This window comes from Myotis daubentonii, chromosome 5, assembly GCF_963259705.1.
Source record: "Myotis daubentonii chromosome 5, mMyoDau2.1, whole genome shotgun sequence".
Classification (NCBI taxonomy): Eukaryota; Metazoa; Chordata; class Mammalia; order Chiroptera; family Vespertilionidae; genus Myotis; species Myotis daubentonii.
In genome coordinates, this window is record NC_081844.1 from 83,698,615 (window position 1) to 83,719,766 (window position 21,152).

Consider the following 21,152-nt stretch of genomic DNA (forward strand, 5'->3'; position numbering starts at 1 on the left):
TTTTAAAAAGTTGGTTCAGTGGATAGAGAGTCAGCCTTAGGGGCCTGCAGGAGGTAGCCAATCAATGATTCTCTCTCATCACTGATGTTTCTATCTCTCTCTCCCTCTCCCTCTCTGAAATCAATAAAAATATATTAAAAAGTGGGCCAATGGGACTAAACAGTCTTTTGAAGAGAGGTTCCCTATGTTTGCCAAGTAATAGAATTAGACCTATTATAAACTCAAGGATGTAAGAAAATTCATCCAAGGGACTGATTCATCTCTACCCAATTCCCTGAATCTTTAACTTTTCCCTCCAGTCAAAAAAAGGGCACAGAATTATCAGACAATTAAGGATGATCTCTTGGCACAAGACATTTATGTAACCAAACAAAGGTAATTAGATAGTATCCTTAGCAGCAAAGAGGTTAGAAAGGATCTAATAAGAGAATATAATTAAACATTATTCTGAACAGAGTACATATTACATAGCAAAAAGTGTTTCTAACTCCTACCACAAGAACAGTTAATCATGGACAACAATCCCACAAGCCATGTGACTAGCACATGGGTAACAGAAACCTACAACTATAAGCCTATATCTCAGCAGTTTCTAAGGTTATGTTCAGGCTAACTTATACAGGACTACAACTATATTTGAGCTCTTGACTAAGTAAATATCAAGAGAACACCATGAAGGAATGCCACCTGGCCCCTATTCTGATGATTCTGGGAGGCCACAGATCCCCGTGCCTTATAATACCTACTAGAGGCCCAGTGCACAAAATTCGTGCTCTCGGGGGGAGAGGGGATCCCTCAGCCCAGCCTGTGCCCTCTCCCAGTCTGAGAGCCCTCAGGGGATGTCCAACTGACGGCTTAGGCCCGATCCCCACAGGGAGCAGGCCTAAGCCTTCAGTCAGACATCCTTAGCGCTGCCGTGGAGGCAGGGGAGGCTCCTGCCACCGCTGCTGCGCTCGCCAGCCGTGATCCCAGCTCCTGGCTGAGCGGCACTCCCCCTGTGGGAGCGTACTGACCACCGGGACAGCTCCTTTGTTGAGCGTCTTTGCCCTGGTGGTCAGTGCAAGTCATAGCGACGGGTCATTCTGCCATCGGCCGAAACCGCCTCTCTGACATCCCCCGAAGGGTCCCAGATTGTGAGAGGGTGTAGGCCAGGCTGAGGGACCCCACCAGTGCACGATTGGGGCTGGGGAGGGATGCAGGAGACTGGCCAGCTAGGGAGGGACCATGGGAGGGCTCCCAGGCATGTCCAGCCCGTCTTGCTCAGTCCTGATCAGCCAGACCCCAGCAGCAAGCTAACCTACAGGTCGGAACGTCTGCCCCCTGGTGGTCAGTGCATATCATAATGACTGGTTGACTGGTACTATCTGCCCCCTGGCAGTCAGTGCACATCATAGCCACTGGTCAACCGGTCAACTGAATGGCCCCTGGTGGTCATGCATGTCATAGCGAGCGGCTGAGCGGCCTTAGCATATTATTAGCATATTACACTTTAATTGGTTGAATGGCCGACTGGCCGACAGGACACTTAGCATATTAGGCTTTTATTATATAGGATAATCACAATGCAATTCAGTAACTGCCTCAGAATACTCAATTCCTACCTCTTGCTCTTCTGACACCCACCCAGTTGCTCCATGGGCTAATTTAGTGTAAGGGAAACATTTAGTGTGGTAGGTAGAATTCTAAGACGTCTCCCAAGATTCCTAGGCTGATGTATTCACCCTGTATAATTATCAGGACTGGAAATATGATAGGCTATCACTCTTATGAGTAGTTATTTGGCACAACTGACTTTTAAGAAAGGGAAAATTGGAAACCAAGATGGCGGCATAGGTTAACGCCGGAGATTGCTGCCTCGAACAACCACTTCAGAGATATAACTAAAGGACAGAACGGACATCATCCAGAACCACAGGAAGGCTCGCTGAGTGGAAATTCTACAAGTAGGAGGAAAGAGAATATCATACCCAGACTCAGAGAAGGCGCAGTGCTGAAGTGAAATACTCAGGTGCGGAGTGAGAGCGCGGAGCGGGCTGGCGGCAAGGGCGCGGTTGTTGTTTTCAACCGGGAGGGAGTTTCAGACTCTGAGCTCCAGATCCGGGTGAGTCTCTAGGGACCCAGACTCAAACGGAGAAGCGGAGAAGCGGGAATGTCTGGCTTCGGTCGGAACTCGAAGGCAGCTTTCTCTCCGAGGTTTGCAGCGGTTGCTGGGACTCTGTGAGGCAGAGCCCCTAGGGACGGAACTGAGAGCAGCCATAACTGCTTGCTCCGCCCGCCTTGTAGATCCCCAGGGACCCGCCCCGCCCAAGCCCTGCGCAGAGCCATTTGCCAGATAGCCTCAGGCAAATGCTAGATTAGCACAGCCCTAGAGATCCAGCACAGAAGCTCTCCCACTACAGACAGAGCTGACTCTCATAGCCAGTTAGCCTGGAGGTCAAAACACCCCTGGTATTGCTGACAATCAAGGCTTAACTACAACAAGACTGCGCACAAAGACCACTAAGGGGTGCACCAAGAAAAGATAAAATGCGGAGACAAAGAAACAGGACGCAAATGTCAGAAATGGAAGATATAGAGCTCAAAACCACACTTTTAAGGTCTCTCAAGAACTGTATAGAAGCTGCCGATAAACTTAGTAAGGCCCTCGAAAAGACTGGTGAGACCGCCGATAAATGTAGTGAGATCCTCAAGAAATCTAATGAGACCCTCAATGTTGTGATAAAGAACCAACTAGAAATTAAGCATACATTGACTGAAATAAAGAATATTATACAGACACCCAACAGCAGACCAGAGGAGCGCAAGAATCAAGTCAAAGATTTGAAATGCGAAGAAGCAAAAAACACCCAACTGGAAAAGCACAATGAAAAAAGAATCCGAAAATACGAAGATAGTGTAAGGAGCCTCTGGGACAGCTTCAAGCGTACCAACATCAGAATTATAGGGGTGCCAGAGGATGAGAGAGAGCAAGATATTGAAAACCTATTTGAAGAAATAATGACAGAAAACTTCCCCCACCTGGTGAAAGAAATAGACTTAGGTCCAAGAAGTGCAGAGAACCCCAAACAAAAGGAATCCAAAGAGGACCACACCAAGACACATCATAATTAAAATGCCAAGAGCAAAAGACAAAGAGAGAATCTTAAAAGCATCAAGAGAAAGAAACCCAGTTACCTACAAGGGAATACCCATACGACTGTCAGCTGATTTCTCAACAGAAACTTTGCAGGCCAGAAGGGAATGGTAAGAAATATTCAAAGTGATGAATACCAAGAACCTACAACCAAGATTACTTTATCCAGCAAAGCTATCATTCAGAACTGAAGGTCAGATAAAGAGCTTCACAGATAAGGAAAAGCTAAAGGAGTTCATCACCACCAAACCAGTATTATATGAAATGCTGAAAGGTATCCTTTAAGAAGAGGAAGAAGAAGAAAAAGGTAAAGATACAAATTATGAACAACAAATATGCATCTATCAACAAGTGAATCTAAGAATCAAGTGTATAAATAATCTGGTGATCATAATAGAATCAGGGACATAGAAAGGGAATGGACTGACTATTCTTGTGGGGGAAAGGGGTGTGGGAGATGCGGGAAGAGACTGGACAAAAATCGTGCACCTATGGATGAGGGCAGTGGGTGGGGCGTGAGGGTGGAGGGTGGGGCGGGAACTGGGAGGAGGAGAGTTATGGGGGGAAAAAAGAGGAACAAATGTAAGAATCTGAACAATAAAGATTTAATTTAAAAAAAAAAAAAGAAAGGGAAAATTATCCACGTGGCCTGACCCAATCACTTGCACCCTTGAAATTTGGGGGGAGAAATTAGAGACACAGTAAGTTAGCAGTGTTCCACTCACTTCTGGCTTGAGTATGAATGGGGCCAAATGTCAAAGATTGCAGGCAGCTTCTAAGAGCTCAGAGCCAGCAAAGAAACAGGGACCTCAGCCCTATAACTTCTAGGAATTTCATCCTGCCAACAACCTGAATGAGCCTAGAAGCTAATTTTCCCCCAGCGCCTAGAGATGAGAACTGGGTCAGCTGACACCTTGATTTCAGCCCTGTGATACTGCAAACCCAGCCACCCTGTCCATGTTGGACTTCTGACCAATGGAACTGTAAACTAATTAGTAGGTTTTGTTTTAAGCTGTTGATTTTGTCACATAACAGGAGGAAACTAATACATTAAGCAAACTGACAAAATCTACAATTTATCTAGAACTCTGACTAATATGAGTCCTATTTGGGTGTGTGTGTGTTTTCCTGGCATCCTAAAAAACTACAGGTATGATTTTGAGCTAGTCACTTTAATTATTCATTTATTAAAAAACAAAACCAGCCTTAGCTGTTTGGATCAGTGGATAGAGCGTCGGCCTGCGGACTAAAGGATCCCAGGTTCAATTCTGGTCAAGGGCACATGTCTGGGTTGTGGGCTTGATCCCCAGTAGGGGATGTGAAGGAGGCAGCCAATCAATGATTCTCTCTCATCATTGATGTTTCTATCTCTCTTTCCCTCTCCCTTCCTCTCTGAAATCAATAAAGATATACTAGTATTTAAAACAAAACAAAACAAAAAAACAGACACACCTCTTGAGATCATAAAATGGAATGGTGAGATCTCACTCTGTAAAGGCAATTGTACTGTTATTACTACAGAAAGACTTGTAAAATACACACCTGATGACTTAACTAGTTGACATTGCACTCCAAAAATAAGGCAGGAAAAAAGCTATTCCTCATCTATAAATTATACACTTAACCATAGTCAATCATTTGGCAAAAAGAACTAAAGCACTTACTCAAGCCAGGCTCTAAGTATTTTATATCAGATCCTTCTTCAGACCATTTATTGTAACTGTTTCTGTGGACCATACTGTAAGTTGTTCAGGGGCAAAAACCCTGTCTTGTTCATTTAATATGCCCAACATTTAATAAGTATTTTTAAAATTAGCATCACTGTAAAAAAAACAAAACAAAAAAAGGAAAATAAATAAAATAAAATTAGCATCACTGTAGGTTTAGGAGCATCATCTTAAGCACAGTATATATTCATTCACTCATTACTTCATTCAAATTGAGCAAACTGAGGAAAAGTGTCAAGTCAAGGTTTATGACAGTACAGTATGACTGTCACAGACAGCTCAGGAAACTATCAGACCAAACCTTCAAGAGTAATGTCTTTCCCTATGAATGAGAGCAGGGGATCCTGATTGGTCTTTCAGCCCACATGACATATTTGTTAGCTGTCCTTGGGGAAAATAGCCGATCAGGGGATACACATCACATAGAGAGTCTTCCACCTCCTTTGAAAAGCAGTAAATTCTCAGTAAAGATACAGGTTCTGTATGGTTAAAATGGAAAGTGTCACTGCAGCCAATGACAATTTTCCTTCAAATCCTAATCTACCTACCCAAGAAACACCAGGTAAGGTATCTGTATTCAGAATCATACAGAACAGAGAGCAGGGTCTGGCTCTGATTCATTTATGTATTCTATCACAGGACTGACATTCAGTCCCTTAGGGTAGTGAGGCAACAGAAGGTCATAACATGGACTTGAATTCAATTTCTAATGATTCCTATTCCAGCTTTGCCACAAAGCATGCCACATTTCTACTAAAGTACAGTAAAGGTAGGGTAAGCTTTTCTTTTTATCTATCACAGTTTTAGTCTTCCTATCTTTAGGACTATGCTGTCTCATAGGACTAGTGTAACTAGAACTAGAGAATAAATAATAAAATGGATATAAAGCACTTTGTTTTGCAAAGTGCTTTATAAAAGGCAAATAATACATGAGGACGAAACTTGCTAGTCTCCCTTCAATTCCCACGCCTTATGATAGTAAAGAAGTCAATTAGAACTACAGAGAAGGAAGTAATGGATACCTTCAAATGTAGACACATTCCCTTCCATTTTCAAGGAATGGCCCAAGAATGACATAGAATGAGTCAATATCTCATCTACTGTTCACAGAGAAACAAAATAGATTCTGACATCACTACTTATTGGTGTCAACATAACAGGAGTTTTGTAAAACTGAAGCAGCCACTTAAAAAAAATAAAAGAAAATAAAAGAAAATGAGTATGTCGGAGGAAAGGAAGTCTAAGAGGGAAGCACAAAAATGACAGGAAATATAAAGTTAATTTATATTAAGCTTTTTAAAATATTAAGTCATATAAAGCTGATTTAACATTATAAAGTTAAGTGTGTTTAAGGGAAAGAAAACTGCTGAGTCCCCAGGAATGGGGATAGCACACTCATATTCTCCATGATCACAAAGGAAAATGTGCTAAAGGAATAAGTCAGACTCTAGTAGTTCATTCATTTATTTCCAACTGGCCTCAGCATCCCCATAGCTAAACTCAGTAAGGGAGAGTTAAACTGGTTAGAATTCACACAAGAGAAAACAAAGGGAACATAGCAGAGGAGAATCTAAGATCTTCTATTCTTAAAGAGTTCTTTCAGTCTGTCTCTGCCTTCCAGAAGCAGTATCTTTTTCCTGATACTACCCAGGGAGCCCTGAAAAATTCCAAGCAGTGACACATGTCAAGCACAAGTTAGAAATGCCATATAAAGAGCATTAGGTAACTATGATCCATTTCCTGTCTCAATAATTTACTTATAGATTTGAAATAATTTCCTTATAAATTAAAAACAACAAACTCAATTTTCTACACAACTGTCTAAAACTACTTGTGAGGGTCTGTTTTCCAATAAACCACATTTCCTGACTACAATTCAAATGAGGGGAAAACTATCTGAATATTAGGATTCAATCCTCTGAAAGGTCCAAAATATGTTTTAATACAGTAATCCTCGAATAGTCTAAGAAGGCAAGTCTCTTGGGGGAATGTTTGGCCTCCAGCTTAGCTCATCTTGAAGCTCTGGGTCTGGCATAGCCTGCATCCTAGATAGCTGATAGCCTAGAGTAAAGAAGGAAAGTCCACTCAGGTTTCACTATTCCAGCTCAGCAGAACAGGTGGAAACCAGGCTGGGAACATTGCATTCTTCCTACTAGTCCATCCAAACAAACTGCCAGCCCCTTGTACTATGTAAGCACTCTTGCGTTGGACAAACAAGCTGCCAATAGAGAAAGTGCTCAGATTCTGGAAGTCCTAGTTTCCTATCAAATATCAAAAGTGTGGCAGATATGCCCATCTCCTTTGCAGTCAGGAAGGAGGGGCACATATAATCTGTCATCTGTTGAAAGAACAGTAAGCAAAGCTTTCTTCCTTTCAAACATTCTACGGTTCTGATGAAACTTTAGAGAACATATATAGAAAGCAATCCTATATAATAAAAGGGTAATATGCAAATCGACCGATGGGCGGAATGATCAGTCGCTATGACGTGCACTGACCACCAGGGGGCAGACGCTCAATGCAGGAGCTGCCCGCTGGTGGTCAGTGCACTCTCACAAGGGGAGCGCTGCTCAGCCAGAAGCCTGGCTCATGGCTGGCAAGCACAGCGGCAGTGGTGGGAGCCTCTCCTGCCTCCATGGCAGTCAGAAATCCCACGAGAGCTCCTGGACTGCAAGAGGGTGCAGGCTGGGCTGAGGGACCCCCTGCCCCCGAGTGCATGAATTTCGTGCACTGGGACTCCAGTAACTAATGTTAACCTATTTTTCCAAATTTCAACATATTTCTCAAGCTCCAAATACTGTTACTTGTTCTTTACTTTCGTACTAAGCTTCTCTCTTTACTGCCTGAGTTTAGAGAAGATGGTGATTGCTCCTTTAAAAATGGGTGTTGTCCATTCATTTGGAAACAGTGACTCAGGAATGCTGTTTCACAATCTCTGTAGCAACTGGCTTCTCCCATGTTGTTATGTCAGTAGCAAGACATCTACTCTTCCTCAAGGGTGGACCACCCGTCTGTCACACCCAAGGTCTGGTAGACAGGAAGTTCCTGCACTGACACTGTTTCTACTACAGGCACCAAATAGGAGGCCACCTTGTTTTAAATCCCATTCTCAAACCCTTCATTTCTAAATGATGGTTACACCTTTTTTTTCTCTCTTCACATTATTCCTGAACACCCAGAAATAGTCACAGCCTACTGATAATAGCTTAACTGATCCAAATATTACATTACTACTCAAAAAGCCAGATTTGATCTTATGAAACCACAGTAAACATTTTCTGACCTTTCACAAATCTAGAAGACTTTATTTTGAGAAAATCTTCAGTTGTGGGAGAGCATGGATGAAATATCATTATTCCTCCATCAATTACCAGTAATATAAACGAAAGAAAATAAGTTCCTTCTAGTACTTTTAGCAAACATACTTAAATGGAACTATGTCTAACACAAACATATACAGAATAGCATGCCAAAGTACTTAGACTCCAAAATATCATGTTTTTTCTCTTTGGTTCTCTTTAAAAATAACTATAATCTCTGGAAAACAAGGTAGGGGATTGTTTTTCTATATTTTTATACATATTTATATTTTCTTAGAAAAAATGTGATCATTTTTATAATAAAAATACATTTCCATTTCAAATAAAAGTAGCAATTTTTAAAGATTAGAAAGCTAGGAAACGTTTATGATACACTATTTTAAAAACAAAAAGTGTATAAACTATAATTGCAATATTATAAAATATATGTGCATAAAGATAATAACTAGGATATTCAAGTACTAAGTAAAATGAAAATAGAAATAGGGAATTATTAGATATTCTTATTTGAAAATCTACATATATGTCTTTTCAAAGAAAGGATTAAAAATTATTAGTACAGCAACTAAACGCAACATCATCCAATTCTCATATTCAAAACGCACACCAGCCAATGTCACCCCAATAAATTCCAATTTTAAAAATTCCCACCAGCATTTACTCTTTTCCAGCAGTACTTTGTTTAAGGAAACATTCTGGGAGGGCACAGTTATAAAATTTAGGGGTGATAATGCAATGTGAGAAAGAACAATGAATAGTTAGTGAAGTCTAAAAGCTAGTTCACCTAATTACATGATCTTGAGCAATTTAGTACCTCTAGGCCTCAATGTCCTCCTCATTTTAAGATGAAGAGGCTGGGTCAAATCATTTCCAGAGTCTCTTCAAAGGCCCTGAAACACTGTGCTTAGTTACTAACTGCTCTTTTTTAGGGCAGCCTAATGCCTGCTGCTTGCCCGATAGTGCATATCCTACAGTGGCTTCTCACCACTTCTTCTTGTGGTTTCAATCACAGGAAACAGACGTCACCCATGGGCCTAGAAGTAACGAACAAGCCCTGGCGGATACGAAGAGCTGCCAATTAAGGCCAACTCCCATCTCTTTAAAATACAAGAATAATGAAATCACTAGAAACCTCTATGCCTGGGGAGCCTTCATAAAAACTATCACAACTAAAAATATCTCTGGAGTCCCCATGCAAGCATGATGAAATAATTTTGGAACAGTCCAAAATTATTTTGCTTCTATGGCCAAATGAAGGAATTGAAGTAACTCCATAGCTATGGGTAGCTGTATATGAGGTTAAGAAAAAACAACAACAACATACAAAATAGGGCCCTCCTACTGTCACTAACAGTTTTTGTTAAGATCCATATGAATCCTGAGGATGCAAAGACTCGTCCTTGTCTTCTTTATTTAATATTCTATGCAAACCTTTCTGTAGCCATGAAAGACTGTGATACTAACAGGTTCATATAATATGGAGACTTAGCAGTCATTCACTTTAAATGTATGTTAACAATCCCTAGAGCACTGGGTCAAATATTGCTGTCAATTATAATGATAAAAGTTGGCAGCCCTGTATTGTGGAAACTAATGCAGAGACTTTTAATCTTATAGACATGTTCCTTCATTAAACACAAGACAAAACTATAAGATACTATCTCTACAGAAAAGTAATAATTTTTTCTCAAAAGAGTTCTTTTGGTTGGGTATGGTTACATTAGTGGTTCTCTTTTCCTCACAGTTACCTTGGTGAGAGGATTAATGTTTTCAAAACTGCCACTCTCCTACATTAGACCACAGAAACAGAGAGCCCTGAAAATAATCTCAAAATTCCCAAGACTAACATTAAAACTAAAATACATAAAAGGATATTGCTAACATGAGCTAAACACTACCACTGCTCTTAAGCACCTTACAAGCTAGATAAATTAGACCCTCCAAAATAGACCCTTATTTTGCATTCAAGAAAGACTAAAGAACACCTCAAACAAGCATGCACTCAAAACCTATACTATACTGTACTAGAGAATGTTTAAAGAAACAAAAGGGCCCAAAGATAGGCTCCGATTGTTCACACAATGGCGTTTCCTACCTGAGCCCATAATTTGGCTAGCTGAAGAGAGCCACATCTTTTAAAATCTAATCTCTGGCAATCTGAAAATAGGGACGTATTAAAATTGATAAGGACTGGAAATTAAACTTAGCTCTCTAAACTCCATCCAGGCAGCAGAAATGATTTGCTGAAACCTTAACACACTAATCAGTTCATGTTTGTGGATAAGTGTCACCATGACACATTCACATGGCCAAAAATTTCATTAACATTCATCATGACGTGCTACAAAATGCTAATTTTCAGTCCTGCTTTCTGCAGGTTTCTATAGAAAAAGAACCTAAAAGCCCTCCCCAGGATTAAAATAATCTCGACGAAGTGGCTTCATCTTTCTTAAATGATTTATCTCCCACTAATCCTCTTGACTTCTATAACTGGGCCTTTTCACTTTACTACAGTCACACATTCATACCTCTGAGCCTCTATTCACACTCCTCCCTACCCCATGAAATCCCTCCCCCTCTCCTCTACCAATCCTTTGATTTCCTTCCAAGACCCGTAATAGCCCTCATCTCCTATGAAGCTAAAGAGCACTGCCCACAACTCTCTAATTTTACAGAAAAAGACCAAGAAAAGTGGAGTAGCTTGCCCAGAGTTCACATGGTCAAATAGTAGCAAAGTCAGATAAGCACAATATATATGGAAAGCCTAGGGCAGTGGAAGTGGGAGATAGGGGTGCTAGTCCTAGGTCTCGCTGTAAATTCAGACAGATCACTTCTCTAGGCCCACATTTCTTAATCTATAAATAAAGGGTTTGAACTGAGTAATTTTAGCATCCTTTTCACCTCTAGCAATCTAAGATTCTAAAACCTAGGTCCTCTAACTCTCAGTCCAGTAATGTTTCCACTTAATACCTTCACTTCTCTACAGCTTTTAAAGGCTATGCTCATGGCCTTAGAGCTTTCCCCACCCATTCTTCTACAAACCTGGCTGATATTACAATCTTTTAAAAAGCAAGGGCTGAACCTAATAAGACAACCACATGACTTCTTGATCTTGAGCCTTTTGGATCTAGGTAGATCCATGTAGATTCAGATAAAGAGAAACTATTCTTTACTCTTTGCCAGTCATACAGAAAAATCCTAGTTCCAGGTAACTGGATCTCTGTGGTAATGTTAATTATTAATCTGAGGCAAATAACTGCAAGATCTAAAGAACAAACTTCTGCAGTTTCCAGACTCAGAAGAGACTCTGAGGTTGGCCATTTGCAATCCTTACAGGCAAGTGTCAGGGCCACAAAAAGAGGACTTTAGGAATGCTATGTGCTAATTCTAAAATACAGAAAAGACACCTATAGAGTCTAGCAACAGCTTCCCCTCCCCCGCCCCACTCTATTTGTCAACACTACTTGCTGCTCTCAGCAATTTAAACTAAAATTCCTATCTATAAATATTAAAGCAGGTGATGCTGTTCAGGCTGTTTAACTTACAAAAGATAAGGTTACCTTTCAAAATATAGTAGTTTAGACAACTGCTTAACTCATGAGTCAGGAGAAAGACAGGTTTTGCATGCACTGTAACAGCTACTTTTTCATATCGATGATAAGAAAGGTTTAACTAAGATTCTTGCAATGGTTTCAAAGTCTAAATTACTAATGCAAAAAGCAGTTAGGCATTTAGCCACTGCACTTTGTACAGCTAGACCCAATATTTCTTTCCTACCAGTTGAACTGGAAGAGAGTCCAGTTTTAATGGACTGCAGTTATCAAAGGACTCTAAAGATCATCAAAACTGTCTAAGAAATTCTTAGCAGTGAATACTCTTTTATACTACATGTGCAAAAACTGGACATATGTAAACTGTCAGTACAATGTGTTGAGTAAGAACACAGGTTGGCCTAACCAGTTTGGCTCAGTGGATAGAGTGTCAGCCTGCGGACTGAAGGGTCCGGGGTTCGATTCCGGTCAAGGGCATGTGCCTTGGTTGCGGGCACATCCCCAGTGGGGCGTGTGCAGGAGGCGGCTTATCGGTGTTTCTCTCTCATCGAGGTTTCTAACTCTATCCCTCTCCCTTCCTCTCTGTGGAAAATCAATAAAATATATATTTAAAAAAAAAAAAAAAAAGAACACAGGTTGTTTTTTTAATCAGCTGAACCTAGGTTTATGACCTAAAGCAAGTTGCTTGAACTCACTGAGTTTCATTTTAATTACCTATAAAATGGTAATAATAACAGTGCTCTATTTTATAAGGATGATCTAGAGATTAATGTGATAAATCTAAAGCTCTTTAACACAGTGCTAAGGCTATTGTAATATGCAACAACTGTTATTATTACTGTTAGTGTTATTATTACTCCCTGTCCTTCTAGTCTGTAATGAATCAATCTATAAAAATGCTGTTCATTAATATTTATAGATAGGGAGGCAGGCATTATACAACCTGTAGCACACTGAGTAAAGAAAAACAAAAGTTTTCTAATACCACATAAGATGAAATTGTTTCCAGAATAAATGAGATCTCAAAGGTCCCTGATCCTAAAACTGTCAGAAATGTTCTCTCTTGCCTACAAGTGAAAATTAAACCCCAAAAGGAATATGTGAAATATAACTCACATATGCACCATGGAACACAGAATTTAAGAGCTAAATCTAGAAAACTTAAAAGCAAAAAAGAAAATCATAGTGACCATAATTTCAACAAAGATTTTTTAAAAATATATTTTATTGATTTTTTTACAGAGAGGAAGGGAGAGGAATAGAGAGTTAGAAACATTGATGAGAGAGAAACATCGATCAGCTGCCTCCTGCACACTCCCTACTGGAGATGTGCCCTCAACCAAGGTACATGCCCTTGACCGGAATCGAACCTGGGAGCCTTAAGTCCTCAGGCTGACGCTCTATCCACTGAGCCAAACCGGTTAGGGCTCAACAAAGATTTTTGAAATATGACACAGAAAAAATGAAAAGAGAAAAAATTGGACTTCATCAAAATTAAGCACTTTTGTGTTTAATTAGATACTTTAAAATACACTTACGAAAATGAAAAGGCAAGTCACAGGAAGAATATCTGCAAAACCTATATATAACAAAGGACTGGTATTTTTACTATAACAAAATATTTTAAACTAGATGCCCGGTGCACAAGATTCGTGCACTGGGAGTGGGGGAGGGTGGGGTTCCTCAGCCTGGTCTACGCCCTCTCACAGTCTGGGAGCCCTCGGGATATTTGTCCGACTGCAGCGGAGGCAGGAGAGGCCACCACCCCTGCACTTGCCAGCCGTGAGCGGGGCTTTTGGCTGAGTGGCGCTCCCCCTGATGGTCAGTGCACATCATATCGACCGATCGTTCCACTGTTCGGTCGATTTGCATATTAGAGTTTTATTAGATAGGATAGGATAGGATAGGATAGGATAGGATAGGATAGGGAAAAATTTTGGACACTTCAAGGGAGATATACAGATAGCAAGTAAGTACATGAAAAGCGGCTCAACATCATCAGGGGAATGCAACTTAAAGCCACACTGAGATACCAACTGTATATCCACTTGGATGGCTTAAATTTAAGACTGATCATACCAAGAGTAGGAAAGAAACTGGAGCTCATCTATTGCTTGTGAGAATATAAAACAGTACAACCACTTTGGAAAACAGGCAACTTCTTTAAAAAGTTAAACATAGTCCTACCATATAACTTAGTCATTCTACTCCTACGTATTTACAAAAGTAAAATGAAGGCATGTGTCCAGATAAAAACTTGTACATGAATGTGCACAGCAAAAACAAAACAAAACAAAAAAGCTGGAAACAACCCAAATGCCTACCAAAGGTAGATGAATATACAAATTATAGTAAATCCATACAATGTAATACTACTCAGAAAGAAATAAAAAGAATGAGCTATTAATAAGTGTAACAATATATTATGCTAAAAGAAGTCAGAAGAAGAGGTTCATATTGTAGGAATCCATTTATATAAACTTCTAAAAATTACAAACTAATCTATAGTTACAGAAAGCAAATCAGTGTAGGGAAGGGGGAAGGAAAGATACAAAGGGGCAGGAGGAAGCTTTTGAGGGTACTGAATATATTCATTATCTTTACTGTGGTAATGGTTTCACAAATTGTGCACTAAATATATGTGGCTTATTGTATGTTAATTATACATCAATAAAGCTGTAAGAAAAAGGGGGGGTGGTGCTGGCAAAGGTTCTATGGCACACACACAAAAAAGGTGAAGACCCCTGAATAAAGTGTGAGAGCCCTGGTCAGTGTGGCTCAGTTAGTTGGAGCATCATCCTGTACGCCAAAAGGTGGTGAGTTTGATTTCCAGTCAGGGCACATACCCAGGTTATGGGTTCGATCCCTGGTCGGGACGTGTGTGGAAGGCAACCTATCAATGTTTCTCTCTCAAATCGATGTTTCTCTCTCTCTCTCTCTCTCTCTCTCTCTCTCTCTCTCCACCTCTCCCCCTTCCTCTCTCTAAAAATCAATAAAATTAAAAGAGAAAAAAAGAAGTGAGGGTTACCTTTTTTACTTGATCCTAAAGTTCTAACAACAACAACAAAAGGCAGCTATATCTGAGATGTAGGCCCACTATCAAGGTACACTACTTGGCTTTCTGTGACTTTAGGATAAAAGAAGGTTTATAAATCACCCTCTGTTGGATCCATAAAGTATGTTAAATCTTAAAAGAAACTACAAATCCTATGTTTACACACAGTACTAGTCCTAAACCAGGAAATAAGTCACATAATCAGAAATCCAGAAATGTAATTGAGGACATCATGAACTCTACTTGTATCTGCTACCCTAACAAAATGCCAAAGTAGCTACTGCCTAAGGACCATCATTACCACCACCAATAATGGAATTTCCCATCTTCCATGTAAGAATGCTTCTCCACAGAGAGCCAGTTTTTTCAATCTTTTCCCTCTCAGTTTCACAGCTTCTAGCATATCTGTTTCTCTGTAATCCTTTCTACTACTCTAGCTATTCCAAGATCCTGAAATTTACTAAAGGAAATGCAGAATCCAAAATTTCTGCTTCTCTTCCTCCATTCATTTATTCAATTTCCACCCCTTAGCCCCCTGATGTTTCCAACCTACAAGTGTAAGAAGGATTGCTGCTCTGATTGGGTGTTTAGAGTCCCTTTCGACTCTAAAATTTAAGACTGCCATTCATAGCAAGCTTTAACAATGAATGGAAGTAAGAATCTCAGAGTTGGAAGAACAATGATTCACCCAGTTATCCTGTAACTGGTGGTAAAAATTCATTAAAATACTGGTCTCAATATTTCTTTTTTCCTTCAGTAATTCTTTTACTTCCTTAAAAAGGATCCCTTGATTCTAAAAACTTTTTTTTTAAAAAAAAAAAAGGTAGAAAAAACGGTAAAAGGTAAAATATGTTTATAGTGATTAAAATACTCTACTTCTCAATTTTAGCTTTGACATTTTAAAAAATTTTAGTATCACCCTAACCGGTTTGGCTCAGTGGATAGAGCGTCGGCCTGCGGACTGAAAGGTCCCGGGTTCGATTCCGGTCAAGGGCATGTACCTTGGTTGTGGGCACATCCGCAGTGGGTGTGCAGGAGACAGCTGATTGATGTTTCTCTCTCATCGGTATTTCTAACTCTCTATCCCTCTCCCTTCCTCTCTGTAAAAAAATCAATAAAATATATATATATATATATATTTAAAAATTTTAGTATCAACAGCTTTTACTGTTCCTGATTCCTCAAAAGCCCGGTTGTTCATGAAACTCGAACCTGACCATATAGAGCAGGGAGGGAATAAAAACAAAGAGGGAGGAAAAGGCGGGCAGTTGGGCAAGGGGAGAGCGCTGGCTTTGTCTCACCTAACCCTAACTAGGAGCAAACACCCATTTTGCTGGTTGGCAAGAGGTGAATTTTGCTAGTGCTTTCAAATAAAAATGAGTGGGAATAGGAGGTTCAACATAATAAATAAAAAACACTTAAGTATTACAACGTATGTTTCAACACGGGGATAACTTTTGTAGCTTGAATGATTTCCGATAACTGAAACAAAATGGGAGAAAACACCTGCATATAGAAACCCTATATAATGCCTATTATTTCTTATTAATAAACATGATTTTAACCTGTTCTTCTAAATCACATATGGCATAACCTTATCTTTTAAGCCTCTATTACATTCCAATGAAAATATAACACTCTCCAACAATAACTTGGCAATCCATTTATAAAATACACTGAGAACCCCAGGGAATATCAAAAGGTAATTCTATCACACAGGAAATAAAATGAGTCTATTCTGACCCATGTGCCCATCAACAAAGTTAAATCACTTCTCACTTATTACTATTCTCACAGCTTTTATAATAAACATAATTTATAGGTGATAACATTTTTCAGTTCTTTTTAGAAAAGTATCCCAACATTTACCAAATCTCCCACGGCAGAGATTTTAATTCTGAGGCACTCCCTGAGGGAGGATTTCCTTTGAGACAAGTACAAGTGACATAATCAAGTGGATCTTTGGGCTGTCTTTAAAGACAAGGCAGAAAGAAGGGCAGACATATTTAAGGTATCATCCTGTCATCTCAAGCATCTCAATAACATTCCTGTTGGCTCCCCTCCCTTTTTCTAAACCAAGTAATCCCTGTGTTTATCATCTTTCAAAAAACACAAAAGCCACATGACTTGTATAGAGCCCTCTGTACACTCCTTGGTATTCTGTGACCTTTTGTGTTAAAGTTAAGATCTCCTCGAAGAGAAGAAAAGCAGAAAACTGCATGAACAATTCCACCTCTTTTATATTCTCTACCTTTCCTAGCAGCTGCTTAAAATCCTGTTGGCATCCTTCACCTTTGACTGCTCTCATTTTGGACAGGGGTCTACAACCAAACGTTTATGCTTTCATTATTGCTTTACTTTTAGAAGGGCATGAAACTGCAACTGGTAATAATCCAACACAGGAATCCAAAATTAAACAAGATTCTAAAAATTATCTTCTATTTTCTCTAACCCCACACTGAAATTCATTTTTTACAAAGTTATGCTCCTAGCTAAACCGGGAAGCAATATTCTTTCTTAGAACGTATCAATTTCTTGATTATGTGAAAAGACATGGAGTCTATAAAATTCAGGGATACGCCGCAGCCTCCTAACATCCTGGTTATACTTACTCCCCTTTCATATTTCAGAAACAGTCTATTTGGCACCCACATTCATCACTGCTGAAAAGTCAGGAAACACTGTTCATTTGGAATTTTTCCCCTTTAAGGGCTTCTGAAAGGAACTAGAATATTGCTAGAGAAGGGACATGTTCATGGCCCAGAAGAAGAGAGACTCATGAAGACCAAGGGGGAATACCAGGCAGCCTGGCTTCAGCCACACGTCAGCATTTCCCACAGCCATATTTTTAAAGATGCCCAACCACTTTTCCAACTTACACTCCATCTCCTTTCCACACAAGATGCCTCAGAGGGTAAGAGCAGATCTCGGGCAACCTAGGACCTCTGTGTTCTCAGCAGTCGATCTATACTGAGAACCTGCATAAGCCTGGAAAGAGACGTAGGAGCTAAAGGGATTAGGAACCCCTCGGATGCAAACACACAGCCCTCGGACACACGAAGAACAAACCAGTGCAGCTTTATAACATACGTTCTTAATGGAGTTCCAGAGGATACACACTCTAGAAAAAGTGGAGGAGGTAAAAGTTGTGAGTTTGCTTTCAGCCTGCAGTTCAAGAAAACTAAGCCGTGGGTAACAAAAGCACAGGAGCAATCTCTCCCACTCCACCACCCACATGCTAGTCCACATGCACAGACACAAAGAGAAGTGAATGCCTCTGGTTTCTCTATTCCAGAGTTTTCATAAAATGATCAGTGAGGAAGACAGAATATTCAGATGCCTTGAGGTATATTATAGTTGGCAATAAAGGGGTTAAGTAGCACTACTTTCCTGGAAACTTTCCAATCCCCTAGCTGTAAATGCAATTCTCCTCCCTACCTGTGTGACATAGTTTTTTTAAATTTAGCAAGTTAAGGGTTAAGACCAACACCTCAGAAAGAAAAAGAGAACTTGGTTCAAACTCCACCCTCTCTAAAGCAAATATCAACAACTTTGAGCCAAATCCACTCAGCATATACCAGACTTCATGGACATTCCAAAAACAGGTGAAAAGAAGTTGTTTCCTCAGGCATCTCACCTTTCAGCACCACTTACACTTAGTAGATTTCACACATTTGTGAAACACACAGTGTTAGATAAAACAAAAACACATATAAACTTCTATTAAGGGCTTGAAAAACATTTACAAGCCACAGAGGTCACTATAAATCAGCAGGAATGGCTGAAACTGGGTGAGGAAGGTCAAACAGTACCCATGGAAACAAAATCAAAACAAAAAGATACGGAAACGGAAGGAATATGGGCTCAGAAAGAAAGCCCTTCACCTAGAGCAGTGATGGCGAACCTTTTGAGCTCGGCGTGTCAGCATTTTGAAAAACGCTAACTTAACTCTGGTGCCGTGTCACATCTAGAAATTTTTTGATATTTGCAACCATAGTAAAACAAAGATTTATATTTCTGATATTTATTTTATATATTTAAGTGCCATTTAACAAAGAAAAATCAACCGAAAAAATGAGTTCGCGTGTCAGAGTCTTAGGTTCGCCATCACTGACCTAGAGCAGTGGTTCTCAGCCTTGGCTGCACATTAGAATCACCTAGGAATCTTTTTAAAATCCTCATTTCTGGGCCTCATCCGGAATGAGGCCCAGAAATCAGGATTTTAAGGTGATTCTAATGTGCAGCCAAGGTTGAGAACCACTGACCTAGAGGGTCAATTCCTTCCCTAAAGAAACAGAGACATGCTGCTTTAAGTTACCAGAGGCGAAGGTCATCACCACCATCAACCCTACATTTCTGGGAGGGGGCTGGAGGGGGGAATGTCTCACCAGATAAAACCAGAGTTACCCACAGCCTGTAAGTCCCTGGGAAGGGCAGTCCAGAAGTACCTGCCTTGCTAGAAACATGCAGGAAGAGATGAGTCACTATTTTAATTCTGTTTAGTACTCTCCACATCTCAACCCTCCAGGTCCCAAAGCAACATTTTCTTCCTGACTCTATCACTTTACCAACCTTCACCTCCTTCCCCCCCAAAAAACAAAACACCACGTGTGGAATAGGGTCAAAATGCTAAGGGATTGGGGGTAAGAGAAACCAGAAAGAAAGAGGAAAGAGTCAGAACCCAGCTGGTTAGTAGAAAGAGATACGGGGGTAGGGGGTGTGATTACCTGGGAGAGAGGAATAAATAACCAGAATTACAGCTAGCAAATCATGATTAAGACCCAAGCCCCCTTTCCTCTCTTGGACAGTCTCCCATAATTTTCAAAGCTTTTACAGGAAAAAGCAACACGTAGCTCCCTGGAGATACTAATAAAAATGATTCCGTGTGAGCAAGGGTAATGAAATAGGATAGGATTGCAGGAACATCCCTGCTCCTTCAGCCTCCGGTCGGAAGGACCGGGCACCTGAGGAAAGCGCTCCTCTTCCCCGGGAGGAAAGGGGGTGCCAGCCGCCTTGGGGCACAGGGGGTGGCAGGGAGCTGCGGGGACGGTGACCATGGGCAATGCACGGAGAGCAGCTCCATCACTCACAGACTTCTTGGACTTGCAGTCTAACTTCCTCCCGACGAGCGAAGTTTATCACCATCCTAGGTCAAGAGGGGCATAATCATGGGAAGCGCTAACTCCCTGGAAAGTGATAAGCAACAGGGTGAAGTGACAGGCTCTCTGGACAGAGAAATACCGGCGAAGAAAATGAACTTCGTGCCCCGTGACCACGGGACCTGGGCAGGCACCCATTCCGGCGATCGCAAGGACAAACGGCCAAGGGAGGCGGGAAGGCAGGGCCCAAGTCAGGTAACATTCCTGAGAGGAAGGATTATTAGGTGACACCGGGCCGAGGGCCCCGAGAGAGGGCTGGGCGGGAGGAAAGTTAGCAGGTGAAAGCGATCAATCTTGGGGAAGGAAGTGACCTTTAGGAGAAGCAAATAAAACACCAAAAACACGGGGGGAGGGTAACAGGAGAAAATGGGCTCAGAAAAGCACTGAGGACCAAGACAGAGAAGGTGTGTTCGGGTAGCAGAGGAAGAAGAAAGGAAGTGGGGCGAGAGGAAAGCGGTGGGTGAGACCTGCCCGGGCCACGGGGGCGCAGGGCGGAGAGCGTGGGGGCTGGGGGTGGAGGAAGGTCGGAGGTGGCCGGGCCAGAGGCGGGGGGCGGGGGGGAAGGACGCTGGGCTCCCCGAGATCCTGGAGGGGTAGGGGGTCGGGCTGTGGAGCCCAGGACCCAGTACAACGAGAAGGGGAGGCGCGGGGGCGGCTCCCGAGAGACAGGCGTGCGTCCCTGGGGCCGACCGAGATTCCCCGCGGGGACCTCCGGGGTCCAGAGGGCGGTTACCGGGCCGGGCTGAGGGAACGGGGTGGGAAGGACACTCACAAATTTCTTGGATTTGCCGCCGTCGCCGCCCGCCGCGGGCAGCTCGTCCGGGCTCCGGCCCTTCTTCTTGTCCCGGGTCCCGCGGCCCGGTCCCAGGCCCCCGCCGGGCGGCTCCATGTCCAGGTTCGCGCCGGCTGGTGACCCCGCGCCCACACCGCTCCCACCCGGCTGCTCCCAGCCCGCAGCCGCCGCCGCCGCCCAGCAGCTCCTCAGCCCGCCGCCGCGCCCCGCCTCATTAGCATGCCGGCTGCGCGCGCCTCATGAATATACAACGGCGACGCCTCGCTCCCGCCCGCCTGCCCCACTTCCGCCCGGACCCGCAGCCCCTACCAATGAGTGAAGGGAGGGGGGTGGAGGGAAGCCGCGGAAGCTCGCTACCTGCCCCGCGGGCCTAACCATTCATACCCACGTGGGGGGTGACGAGTGGGCGGTGCA

At 41.9% G+C, this 21,152-nt stretch overlaps 1 protein-coding gene across 1 annotated transcript in view; it reads right to left on the reverse strand.

Annotated features, from left to right (window-relative positions):
• The window catches only part of LOC132235774 (protein diaphanous homolog 1-like), a 44,951-nt gene extending 24,005 nt beyond the window's left edge, over nucleotides 1-20,946 (reverse strand). The window contains exon 1 of the mRNA XM_059698689.1: nucleotides 20,718-20,946. Within this exon, the coding sequence (XP_059554672.1) occupies nucleotides 20,718-20,834 (117 nt within the window). The 5' untranslated portion in view covers nucleotides 20,835-20,946. The remainder of the gene's footprint in view (nucleotides 1-20,717) is intronic.
• Between the last annotated feature and the right edge of the window lie 206 nt (nucleotides 20,947-21,152).